This window comes from Corylus avellana, chromosome 4 (assembly GCF_965113065.1).
Source record: "Corylus avellana chromosome 4, dhCorAvel1.hap1.2, whole genome shotgun sequence".
Classification (NCBI taxonomy): Eukaryota; Viridiplantae; Streptophyta; class Magnoliopsida; order Fagales; family Betulaceae; genus Corylus; species Corylus avellana.
The window spans coordinates 36,476,467-36,489,553 of record NC_142493.1 but is presented as its reverse complement, the minus strand read 5'-3'; the positions used below and the strand labels follow the sequence as shown (position 1 = coordinate 36,489,553).

At 37.3% G+C, this 13,087-nt stretch overlaps 2 protein-coding genes across 2 annotated transcripts; one reads left to right on the top strand and one right to left on the bottom strand.

Annotated features, from left to right (window-relative positions):
- Nucleotides 1-82: 82 nt before the first annotated feature.
- Nucleotides 83-5,018, top strand: LOC132179101 (Gut esterase (DUF1350)). Its single transcript, XM_059591739.2, has 10 exons — nt 83-459; nt 910-979; nt 1,673-1,797; nt 2,101-2,209; nt 2,304-2,367; nt 2,453-2,508; nt 2,738-2,845; nt 3,649-3,798; nt 4,354-4,524; nt 4,684-5,018. Exons 1-10 carry the CDS (start codon nt 212-214, stop codon nt 4,915-4,917), a joined length of 1,335 nt encoding a protein of 444 aa, XP_059447722.1. The 5' UTR covers nt 83-211; the 3' UTR covers nt 4,918-5,018.
- Nucleotides 5,019-5,555: 537 nt separating this feature from the next.
- Nucleotides 5,556-11,861, bottom strand: RAD52-2 (cobalt ion-binding protein). Its single transcript, XM_059591740.2, has 4 exons — nt 11,237-11,861; nt 11,062-11,099; nt 10,299-10,390; nt 5,556-5,934 (listed from the first exon to the last, which is right to left on the bottom strand). The coding sequence occupies exons 1-4, from the start codon at nt 11,656-11,658 to the stop codon at nt 5,797-5,799; spliced, it is 690 nt and encodes a 229-aa protein (XP_059447723.1). The 5' UTR covers nt 11,659-11,861; the 3' UTR covers nt 5,556-5,796.
- Between the last annotated feature and the right edge of the window lie 1,226 nt (nt 11,862-13,087).

Below are 13,087 nucleotides of genomic sequence, written 5' to 3'. Positions count from 1 at the left end.
ATAGATTTGCTGGATTTTAAAATAAATAAATAAATAAAAGGGCAAAAAAGATGCAATTTAGCCGGAAGAGAGACAGAAGAAGAAAGATTCCCATTCGTTGAAATTGCCGAAGGAGCGAGAGACTCACTGTTAATATATAGATAGACATAATTTGGACCGCAGAGAGAGTCAGAGAGGCAGTACTTTTTTATTTGAAATTTGTACTCTGGGGATGGCCGCTTGGCTAAGGACATCGCACCCCAATCCTCCCCTATATGATTACGAAACAAATAAGCTAATTTTTCAATCTCAGAAAGGTCGCATCCACAGCTTGTCCGGTAACCATCATCGGCGTCTTCACTTGGCGGTTAATTTTAGAAATCGTCGCTGCCGTACCAGAATCTATTGCAACTCTGACGATTCCATAAAGAAACAACAACCAGAATCAACTGGAATTCAACTTTACTCGGAGATTGAGAGGTCATGCCCTTGCCTTCCCCCTCTTTGTTTTGTCTCTCTTACTTTGTGCCCTCATTACATATACGATTATCCATATGTGCGTTTCTATTTATGATCAACGTTGATTATTTCTCTCCTTGCATGTTTTCGTAAATTTTGATAGTATGTTTTCGTTATTTTGATAGTATGTTTTGGTAATTCAACCAAATGGTCCGACCAGAATGGGTTAGAAAAACAAAAAACAAAAGTACAACACAGTATAAGTAGGTTTAGGCTGATATTTATATGTAACGTTGCCAATTAAATTCATGTTGGAAACGGGCTTTTCTGATCTATCCAGCAGCTTGTGTATATCATAGCTATCTAGTAGTTGCATATATACGCACAACGTACATATGTGTGGACGTAAACACATATTTCGTGTCAGAAGTGCTAATTGGAAATAATAGTTTTTTCTTTCTGTATCTGCAGATTACTTACTGAGACTGTAAAACAATCACAAGATGCTTGGGGTGGTTCTAGTGAATGGAGGGAAGTTGAGGTGTTGTTTGATTTAGTTTTTGCAAAGTACCATATGGATTTTAGTTTGATTCATGTGTAGCAAATGGCAAACTGATTTTCATGTTAGCATTGGTGATACCTTGCTGAAAAAATTGCCAGTTAGGAAAAATTGGATGGTGATTATTACCTTATCCATGTTTCGTTACACCCATAGGCCTGTTTATTCTTAAAGCTAAATCTGCCAGCTTTGCATAAGTTTCACTGTCCTATTGAATTAAAAAACACATTATGTTGGAATGTTTGAATTGAATTGCGAACTCTATATGAATTTTCTGTGGGCATATGGATTTCGAAAATTTCCCATCTATACTATGCAATGCAAAAACAGATCACAACAATATCAATTACTTTCTATTCAAAGCTGTGCTATGATCAGTTCAAGATGGGAACGTTGCCACAATGGTTGTCAGTTTCTTTGTCTCAAAAAGAGTTCGTCTCTGTTGAGTCAAATTGAGTTTGGTTGAGTTTAAATTTAAAGAGTTAATGCATGTTGCATATCATATAGGGAAACGCTTGTAATGACTCTTTCTGTAGTACAAACTCTAGGACCAATAGCGTACCATATATTTGATACCAGCTCTAATAAGCAGCTTTGTTTTCTCCTTTCTTATATCCTTTTCTGAAGAGATAGTCTCTGTTGCATTATTAAAGATATGCCATTGTATTATCTCAGGGAGCATGGGTTCTCAAACCAAGAAGCTCAAAGCCTAAGTCAGTCGTACACTTTGTTGGCGGCATATTTGTTGGAGCTGCTCCTCAGCTTACCTACCGTTTGTTCCTTGAGCGCCTTTCAGAAAAGTAAGTCTTCATATTTGGACGCTAAAAATATAATGAAACACTTGGGTCAGCCTCATGTGCTTTGATAGATTTTGTGGTGCTGCTACATGCAGATTTGTTCTTTTGTTATGTTTTATATTTATTCCATGATAGATTCTCTTAAGATTTTATATTTCATGAGAGGACATTTTGATATTGTGCTGGAATCTTTCTCTTAGGCTCACAACTTTTAAAGTCTACTCATATAGCTCCTTTTTTTTCTAGGTTATCCGTGGATTCTGCTAGAATGTCTATTAATAAAAAAATCCTCTTTTTGTGATGTAGGGGCATATTGGTGATTGCAACTCCATATGCAAGTGGATTTGATCACTTCTTTATTGCAGATGAGGTCCAGTTCAAATTTGATAGGTGTTATCGGTTTCTACAAGAAACAGTGCGTTTCAATTGTTATTTGCAGAACTAGTATTTCCTTAAATTGCATTTAAAAAGAAAAAATAAAAGAAAATCCTAATGCCTGAATTTTGCAGATACAAGATCTCCCTACTTTTGGTATTGGACATTCTTTGGGATCTGTCATCCATCTTTTGATTGGTATTACACAATCTTCCTCTTTGCTTCTAAGGGTACAAATAATTTGGTCGCAGCAATTCATAAGAGGTTACTTAATGTTGATCAGGATCAAGATATGCTGTTCAAAGAAGTGGCAATGTATTAATGGCATTCAACAACAAGGTATTTGACCTCTGAATTCTTAAGTATGCATGTCTAAGAAGAGGAAAGAGGTGACTAGACATGTTGGCCATGGTCAAGACTAGATTCTTGTCTCTATTCTTTTTCCTCTTCAATTCTCTTCTTTTGGCAGCAAACCAGTCGAATTCTACAAATCTTACCTTTTCTAGTCTGCTGTTTACTACAGATAAGTCATTTGAAACTGACAAAAATTTCTCTGTTGATTTCACAGGAGGCAAGCTTAGCTATCCCTTTGTTTTCACCTGTTCTTGTCCCAATGGCCCAAAGCATTGGACCTCTTTTATCACAAATTGCATCATCACCAACAATCCGTCTTGGCGTGAGTATCCAAGTCCCCAACTTCACTTTGTAATTTATCTGAAGTATTATTTTCAAACAAAGCTTACTGCTTGCATTTCAGTTCTTTTATTGTCATCATCTCTTCAAATATCAGAAAATACAACATATCCATTCTTATTAAATGTAAGGAAGGAGAACTTAAGCATCATTACATATTGAGATTCAAGTTCAAGTGTAGGAAATTTAAATATGGTTAGATTCTTGAGTTACTTTCTTCTCTGATCTGACTGTACTCAATTCTAGGTTAAGGTGTGTCTCTCATCTGTTTCTTTCTTTTCAAACACCATCCCTACATTGTTCTTCGCTTTCCTCCTAGTATTCTTCTGCTTCATACAATTGCTAGCCTAACTTTATAAGGCAGCTCATTTCTTCCCATAGTCAACTCATCTTTGCATCCTACCTCACTCAAATCTATAGTTCTTTTTCATCTGTTTTTAAAAATGTCTTTTTAACGTAAGTCTGAGGTGGCTGCATCTATGGTAGATATGTTGTCCTTCATCATAATTGAATTTGGTCTACTTATATTTTACAATGGATGCTCATTGTAAATACACTTGTTTTTCCCATATCTCTGTGTGTGTGCACATCTTGATGTCTGTGTGCATCTATGTCTGTGCACATATATGTGTATGTATGTATCTCTTAAGAAGTGTCTTTTGGCACTCCTGATAGCATGTGAGAAAGATGTATAGGAATGTGTGGAAGCATCAACAGTTATTTCATTGTATGGCGTTAATGATTCGTAGAAAGATGACTGATCTCTTTTCTATGAAATACTTGCAGGCAGAAATGACATTGAAGCAGTTAGAAAATCTTAGCCCTCCCATTATGAAGCAAGTTCTTCCTTTAGTTGAACAACTTCCTCCCTTGTACATGGACTTAGTTAAGGGAAGAGAAGATTTTACTCCAAAACCTGAAGAAACTCGACGACTTGTATGTAAAACCATAAACCAGTAACACATTTCAGTTCAATTTTAGCTCGGTAGTTATGGATGTCTTTTTGTATCCTTTATGATTGCATAGTTCTTGACCATTGGTTGACATGTAATTGTTTTGTCAAAGAGTCCTCCTGAAGCTCTTCTAAGTCTTCAAGAACTTGAATAATTCTTTATCCTTTTTAAATGGCAGTACAAAATTGCTGTGGCATACATGACAACTGTTCATTGCCCACTAGGTGACTATGGTAAATGATAGTAATTGTGCTTGATGTATGGCATGGTATGTGGTAGTAATTATGACCTAGGTATGGCACTAATGTTATGGATATGTGCTTTGGATGGTCTGATTTCTTGGGAAAACTTTTCATGACATGCTGCGATTTGCAGGGCATGTTGGCAATAGTTTGGTGGGGAGGTTCTTTGAGATATTGGATATCTTTCCAGAGTTTGCAAATTACATAAACTTGCAACTCCATTCTGCACTGCAATATTCTTTTTGGAAACTTCTTTTTGGGTTTACCCTACATAATGATGTTTAATATTTCTTCAGATCAAGTCATACTATGGAATTTCCAGGAATCTCCTCATAAAGTTCAAGGATGATTCAATTGATGAAACCTCAATGCTAGCACAGGTGCTTAGTTCAGATTCGGCCATTAGTTCAATGCTGGACATGTCTATACGCATGTTGCCTGGAGATCATGGGCTTCCTTTGCAACAGGTACGTTTTACCTAATATTTAGTTGCACTTCCATGGCTCTGAATTATGGACACTTATGAAAAGCAATTAGCTTGTATATTCAGAAAGCCCTTGTTGTGGCTTTGCGTCCATCCCTCTGTGAAAGAGACGAGCACCTTAAATTTTCTGTTGATTTTTTAGGCTCTCCCAGATGTCCCACCAGCAATGGCTGATGCAGTTAACCGTGGAAGTGAGCTTCTGACAAATCTGACTGTGGGGACACCATGGGAGACGGTAGCCAAAGAAGTGGGCAGTACCCTAGGTGTAGACTCGAGGATCCTTCGTGCAGAAATATCAAAGGACGTAGACCTGCTTGTAGATGTGATCACGTCTTGGATAGCTTCCAACACAGGTCCAAAACTTTTGAGGCCATGATGACTTTGCAAGACCAAGCAAAGCGCAAAGAAACAAATATTTTGTTCCGAGTCAAGTTTAGGGCAATTAAGAAGGCGCTAAAGAATCACCATGGATGTATAGCCATAGTCTTGAGCATTTTTTCTTGTTCATCTTATGTCACATAAGTAATGTCCAACTTTGTCCAATAATAGATGTAAACATGGTTTCTAGGCATCTGAAGTTACTGTACATGTATTCTCGCTTGGTTGTGACAAAAAACATATTATGTACTGTATTATGTATAGGCGTTATATAGTTACCCTGTAACATTTTAAATCGTAGCTAGTATATTTCCTGCGGAGTCATATGAATTACTATGGTAGGCGTTATATGAATCTACAATTGTAGGCATGGTTCTACCATGGTATGAACCATGCCTACCATTTATGGCATGGTTCTATTCCCGGTCAGGCTTCAATCCTTCAAGCAGATATATATGCGTCAGGCCATCCAATGCAAGGTGAATGGGCATATCGATCCTTTGAGGAAATCACCAGATATTCATGACATGAATCAGTAAGTGTTTGCTGCATCATCCATTGATCTAAGAGGCAATTAGAAAGGACTATGGCAGAATGTGTCATTCTCTCTAAACAAATATGTTAAATGGACGTGCATTTATGAAATTATGTCCTATTTATAAGCAATTTAAAAACTCAGTTTACCATACAAATGTCTACAGCTTAGTTCCACAATCCAAACTGGATAATCTGCAAATTCTAGATGTCCTCTTTGCATCTATTAGATGTATTTACATCAACTGCAAGGGCAGATCGTATTCCATGCTATCAAATTCTCAACAAACTGAACAAAAACTTGACAAATTATTGGAAGGTCAACCTCCTTGCTGTGTTGCACCTATTCTCTGTGATAGAGATACAAGCCAAGGCCAAACCGAGCACATGCTCTACAGAAAGCTATTTCCTCTGCTGCAGCAACTGGGTCCACAATGTGGCCATCACTGGGAGATACTGTCCCAGTTGACTCACGGTGAGCCTGTATCAGTGTGTCAAATAAAAAGTAAACATCAGAACTAATGAAGCATATATGAATTTTTATTTTTGGTTATTGGGCTACGCAATGAAGGGGCGAGTCTCCCTGAAGCAAATATGAGTTAATTAATGCAACTTCTAGGCAATAGAAAATGCAAAACCAAAATAAGACTACAGACTAACATACTTTTTTCCTCTTTAATTAATTGTTGTCGACTAATTTCCACTCAAAGACTAACATACCTATAACTAAGAGTTCTCAGGCAAGGTTTGTCATTATGTGTCCCAGAGTAGTCACTAGAAATGGTGTTCCCATCAATTTTAATCCAGCAGCCCCAAATACTAAGCGGAAAGAAAACAGAATCATTGTTGGATATGACTTTAATCTCATGACCCGTATCTCTGTGAAGTACATTCATGGTAATAAGTAGTCAATCCCAACTTATCAAAATAAATAAATAAATAAGTAGTCAATCCCAGTTTGAAACTTAAATACATATTTTTAGGGACGTGTTTCTCAGATACCTATATTAAAACCACTGAAACAACTCTTCTGCTGCTTAACTTCACATAAAATGAACGAAGCCTTGGGCATACCTTTTTTTTCATGTGCCTTCAAACTAGGCCTACTTAAATCCCAATAAATATACCGCCACACCCCCCCAACATAGAGACCTACAGCACCAAAAAAGCAAAAATCCTAAAACTAATTAGGGAATGTAAACTTAGATAAGAGAAAATAAAGCTGTGGATATAAATGGTCATTAGGCTAGCTTCAATGGTCTTCTACTGTATATTCTAGTGTAGTGGGGTTGCTTCCCCTTTTCTCCCCAATCATTTTCTTTTTCTTTTAATATTTCTTAATTGTAGTATGATCAATTTCATCTCACCCCACTAAAAAATAAGAAAAATATTATTTTTAATATTCCCAAATTTCATTCCTCTCTTCCTATCGACCATATAGCCCTATTTCTTAATATTTTTAACACATCCGTAAGAGAGGAGCCACAATAGGACCATAAGAGCCCAAGACATTATTGTCATTCGTGCATAATTTCCTCCCTTAGATAGTTAAAGCCTTTTCCAACCCGCCAATCGATGTTCCATCTACTTAACAAAGAAGCCACTCTACACCTAATGGCTTCTACACCTAAGAATGCTAGCCAAACCCTCTATATCACCCACATTGCCTACAAGAACTATCTCTAACTTGAAAAATTTATCTTCAACCCGACACCGCTTCAAAACATAAGAATAGACACCACAAGTTACAATGTTTTTCACAATTAGCCTCACAAAAAATCAAAGTATTATCTGCAAACAACAAATGCGACACTATCATCTCATGATTCCTCGATTCTACCAAAAATCCAAATAAGAGCCCATTGTTCACTGTAGCAGACATCATCCTACTTAATGCTTCCATAACAACCACAAACAATAAAGGAGACAACATACCTCCCTCTCTTAATCTACGCAAGCTACTAAAGAAACCATATGGAGACTCATTAATGAGAATGGAAAACCGCACCGTAGTTATGCTATGCAATGCTCTATCTAAACCCGCCATCTCTCCCCAAAGTCATATCTCTTCAACAAGTATAACAAAAACTCTAAGTTAACATAATCATAGCCCTTCTCCAAATCCAATTTACACAATACTCCCAGTTTCCCAAATCGATCCAACAATCTGGACATTCATTCGCCACGAAGACAAAATCCAAAATTTGTCTACTTCTGATAAACACATTCTAAGAACATGAGACAATCTTTCCCAATACCAATTTCAACCTATTCACCAGGACCTTAGAAATAATTTTATAGACACCATCCACTAAGCAAATATGACAAAAATCTTTTATTTCCACCGCCCCAGCTTTCTTCAGGATAAGAGACACAAAAGTAGTATTAAAACTCTTCTCGAACTTCTCTTCACTATGAAACTCCTTGAAAACTAACATAATGTCCACTTTTATACTTCCTAACACTTTTGGAAAAAAGCCATAGAAAACCCGTCAAGTCCTAGAGCTTTATCACCATTGAAATTTCTCATCACCTCTAACACTTTACTCTCCTCAAATTCACTTTCCTCCACATGAATTGAAAGGAACGAAAGGCCATCCAACTTTGTTCTCCAAATATATTGTTCAGAATATAATTGTTTATAAAAGTTCACAATATGTTCCTTTATTGCTACAGAAGCAAACCTCATGTTCCCATTTACAACTAGAGACTCCGTTGAGTTAGTTCTTCTATGCAGAATTTGCCAAAGTATTATTATCTCCCTCTCTCAACCAAATGGCCATTGACTTCTGTCTCCAACTCACTTCTTCAAGAATAATATTTATCTCCAACTCTCTAGAAATATCTTCCTTCTTCAACCTTTTATCTTCAGTTAATGATCTTTTCCCTACAAACATATCCAGCTCATAAAGACCCTCTGCCTTCTCCTTCTTCCGCTTCCCTACATTGCCAAAGGCCTCCTCATTCCATTTCTTCAAATCTTTCAATTTTTGTGCTAACACATAACTAGGAGAACCCTAATAATTATAGGACCCCCACCAACTTTTTACTTGCTCATCAAAACCCTCTTATTACAGCCACATGTTCTCAAACTTGAAACACCTACTGCCCCGGCTCTCTACACCACAATCCAGCATCAACAAAAAGTGATCTGAAAAAATTAAGCATAGGCCAACTCTATGCTAGCAGCCGCTGTAATACAGAGGATCCAATTGTTATCCGAAAACCCACCCAGACCTCATTCAACCAAATTTATTCCTGTAATCCAGAGCTAAAGAGATAGAAAATGGCTCATGCTTTGTTGAGGTATAAATCATTTTTTGGACCAAGCTTGTGCCTTCCTCCCCTCTCTTTTACCCCCACTTTTTCAAACTACTACTACCACCTCCACTACTCCTTTGCACCACACACTGCCACCATCCCCTCTCACCGAAGACGAATTTTTGAATCATCTCATAACTCTTGCATCAAAGGGATCCCCTAGTTTCGCATGAATGAAAATTATTACATTGAAATACCCGTCCAAACAATAACCGCTAAACAAGGTCAACAACTTGCTATTTAGCTGATGGCTTGGAGCCTTGGATCCGACATAGCACATGGCCCTAAAAGACCTTGTCAACCACAATCAAAATTGAGAACATATTCATACCAAAACTTACTACATAACAGAAGTATGATATTTAATCATGACTGAAAGATACTTCTTCTTATGTTGAAGGAAAATCTCAAGAAGAAGACCACTAAATTATAAAGAAGCAAGACCAACTCTCTTAATAGAACAGGAGTCAATAAGACTGATTAAGTAGCAACAGCCAATTTGAAAGCTGTAATCATGTTACAACGAAAGAACTATAGCATTTAATCCCTTAAATAGCCAAATAAGCTATAAAAAATGAATCGTGAAGGGCTTACATGATTCCATTGATTCTTAAAGACAATAAAAACCTCCCTATTAGCTACCACCATCCCATTTCAAACAACTACAATACCACTAAAGCTTCCCAGCAAAGTAGGGCAATACCTTCTCAATGTACAACACTAACTTCACTCTAGAATTAGCAGATCTAAATGGCACCCACTTAAAATCCTAAACATGACCATATTTCGATTTGAACTTTCTCTAAAACAAGGCCCCAGAAGTTCCAATTAACAACCCCCTAAAAATATCTTGCTAGCAGATTCTTAGTTGATTATACATATTTGAAGATAACTCAAATCTCTAATTTTCTACCCTCTCTTTGGTGATTCACCTACACGTTTTCCTTGGCAATTGTGTATCACTTTTCCAGTATACATCCCCTACAAGCCTAACGGTCTACTCTAGCTTCCCAACCATGCTTCTTATCACGTAGGTTCAAACTTCAAACCCCATATTGATATTTTTCGTTTCTTATACTTCCCAATTGCCATGCACTTGGCTTTACCCTTCTCTTTAAAATATATTTTATATATACCAAGAAAAGACTGAAGAATGGAGATGATCAAGCCAAGTATGTGACTGATACTTACTGCTCTTTCTCATAAACCCGGTCTTTTAAACAGAAAAGTGACATGAAATCACTCGAGAATTGTATTTTGTGCGGGTACAACAACTTAATTTAATTATTGTCTCAAACAAACATCATAAACAAAAACTTTGGACGTAACTAGGCAGGTTTGATTTCTAATGGCATCTATGATACAAGATAAAATAGCAGTGAAGGAAGCAATAGTTTTGAGACAGACAAATAAAAAATAAGCAAACGTTTAGAGATATGAGTATGTCAGATATGAATGTATTCTTAGTTTTGTTTACTAGTAGCCATATGCAGAATACATAGATTACTAGAGATAAAATCACACCTCTCCATCAGATCCCCGAATGGTGACACGATAAACCACAGTCACACTTCCATTGTCAGAAAATATAACATCACGTATCTCTCCACACCATCCTGCCAAAAAGGTGTTAACAGCTAAGAAGATTTAGAAATACATGTATCTAAAAATAGTCAAGAACACCAAATTGTGTTTCTATGGATTATAAGCTAGTAAACTAGTTGCAACCTACATCAAAATAAGGAGATGAGTGCTACACATACTCCCAAGTATTCACTCTCAGGTGCTCACTCTCTAACGTGATGGTATAAATCACCATTGGATGAAATAACAAGTGAAAGTATGAGTAGCATCCAATGGTAATTTTTACTACCACGTTTGAGAGTGAACACGTGAAATATGGGTGGCATTTCTCCACTAACAAATCTTAAATAGCATGATAAGTTCTAGAAACTCTGAATAAATCTCACAGTAGTGGCACCGTTTCCCGGATGAAAAGCCATAAGGATGAATTTGGGAGGCCATATTATTTTTTTCATTAAATGCAACTTGCCAGAAAATGAAATTTAACGGCGCCGAGCGCTGTCTAGTACATAATTACGCAACTTTAAGGAGATTCAGAAGGTAGTGGGGTTGCTCAAGAATCAAAGGGTGTAGAGTGAGAAAGATTAATACAAGGTAAAAATTCATATGATGGTCGAAGACTTGTTGAAGATTGCTGCAAATATATGTAGATACGCGAAATAAAATTAGTTGGTAAAGAAAGGTAAGGACGAAATAGACAGACCAGGGGCGTAGAAGCTCAACATCCGATTGGCATGATACCTACAGACGGGCATCATCAGATCACCAAAAAATTGTATCAGATCAACCATCAAGAGACTGATATCTATTATTATTTGCTAAATTATTGGGGGGACGGAGAAATGATAATTCTAGTAATCTAAAATGAGTGGAATTACCAGGGGATGAAGGTGGTGGCCGCAGTGTTGTCATTATGAGGTGGAGTAGGAGTAGTCTCGATGATATTGTCGGGGATTCTCTTGTTAAGGTCTCGGAGAATCTCAACCAGAGGGCGAGTGATGCAGGATGAGTTTGTTGGGGTAAATGACTTGTCCAGCGGCACCACATAATTCGAATTCGGCACGCCTCCCTTCTTAGCCCCATCGTTGCCGCCGCTTTTGCTCCCATTGCTACGGTCCAAAGCACATACAACAAGCCCCAGAGCATCCGTACGGCCTCCCCTGTTAATCCCCCTCCCCTGCGCCCCAACTTTAGCAACTCCCAACTCATTACTGTTGTTGCGTGTTGAAGAAAACGAGGAGGAGATCGCCGGCAACACTGATTTCGTAAGGAAAGGATTCGTAATGCTTTGCACAGCCATTTTTAGCCCCACACCCTCAAAGATCCTCTAATTCCGGCTTTTGCTTTCTGAATCAAATAAAAAGTAGACGGGAATAGAAGCAGACTTGTAGATGAATTACCAATTCAAATGATATTAAATAAAATAATTCACCCTTTCGATTATTATATTCCTAAAATACTTTAGAAACACGGGCACAACAACCGCGCTTCTGATCAGCACACCTACTTTTACTAGACTTCTGATCCCTTATATTCCTAATCTTTATTAATTTAATTTAAAAATTAAATATTAAAAAAAATTTGAAGGGGTGGCCAGTGGTGGGACTGCCACCCCTGGCCAACCCCTAACCCCAATGGGGTTTGCAGGCCACCCCCCAACTACCCATGGGGTAGCCGCTAGCCAATTTTAGGTGGTTTGGGGCCACCCCTAAGCCTTAGGGGTGGCCGGAAGCCACCCCAAGGGTGAGCAAACCACCCCTTGCCCACCCCCATGGGGGTTGGGGGGCGACAACCCCAACGCTAGCTACCCCTTCAATTTTCTTTTTAATATTCAATTTTTAAATTAAATTAATAAAACATTATTATGTTGATGCGGCAAAACAAAGTGTTTTGATTGAGATTAACGATGGTTATACAATTTTGATGACAGGAATGTTATTGGCAATTTGATTAATCCAAGGAGTAAAAAGTCAAGAAAAAAAAAAAAAAAAAAAAAAAAAGGCTTAGAGATTTTTTTAGTTTTGGCAAGTTGACTCAAGGACTTATAATATATTTACACTTTATTTTATTTAATAGTTTAAATAAATGTGTGAATTATTGAGATAAAATTCATAAACTCATGCATTTGTTTAAACTGTTAATGGAAATAAATTGTTCAAATTTTAGAATATGAGAATCTCATATTTAAAAAAATATATATAAAGCAATTTAGGACGTACACTGAAGAAAAAAAAAGGGAGGGGGCTTTATCATCTACTTTATAGCCTTGTAAGTCATGACTAGTCGAGTGGGTGGGCCGCCATGACGATGTGAGCTTCAATTTAGCTGGACCGAGGTTAGTTTCACTCTTCACTTTTTTTACCATTTACTATGATTTACCACCCCGCAATTGGAAAACTTATCCCTCACAATAATAAGTCATATCGTTTTGGATGTCGAAAATTTAATATACGATAATAATACAAAATTGTTTTAAGGTATAATAGAACAATAATAAAACTAAAACTAAACAAAACCAAAAAAAATAAAAAATAAAAAGGGAGATGGCTAACCACCCCATTTTTTGCCAAAGGGGGTAGCTCCATGGCTGGTCTGGAGATGGCCAAACCACCCCCATGGCCTTTGGGGGGGTGGCCAAAACCAAAAAAAAAAAAAACAAAAACAAAAACAAAAACAAAACAAAACAAAAAGGTTTGGGTTTTCAAGGTGGCCAGACCACCCCTAAGGGC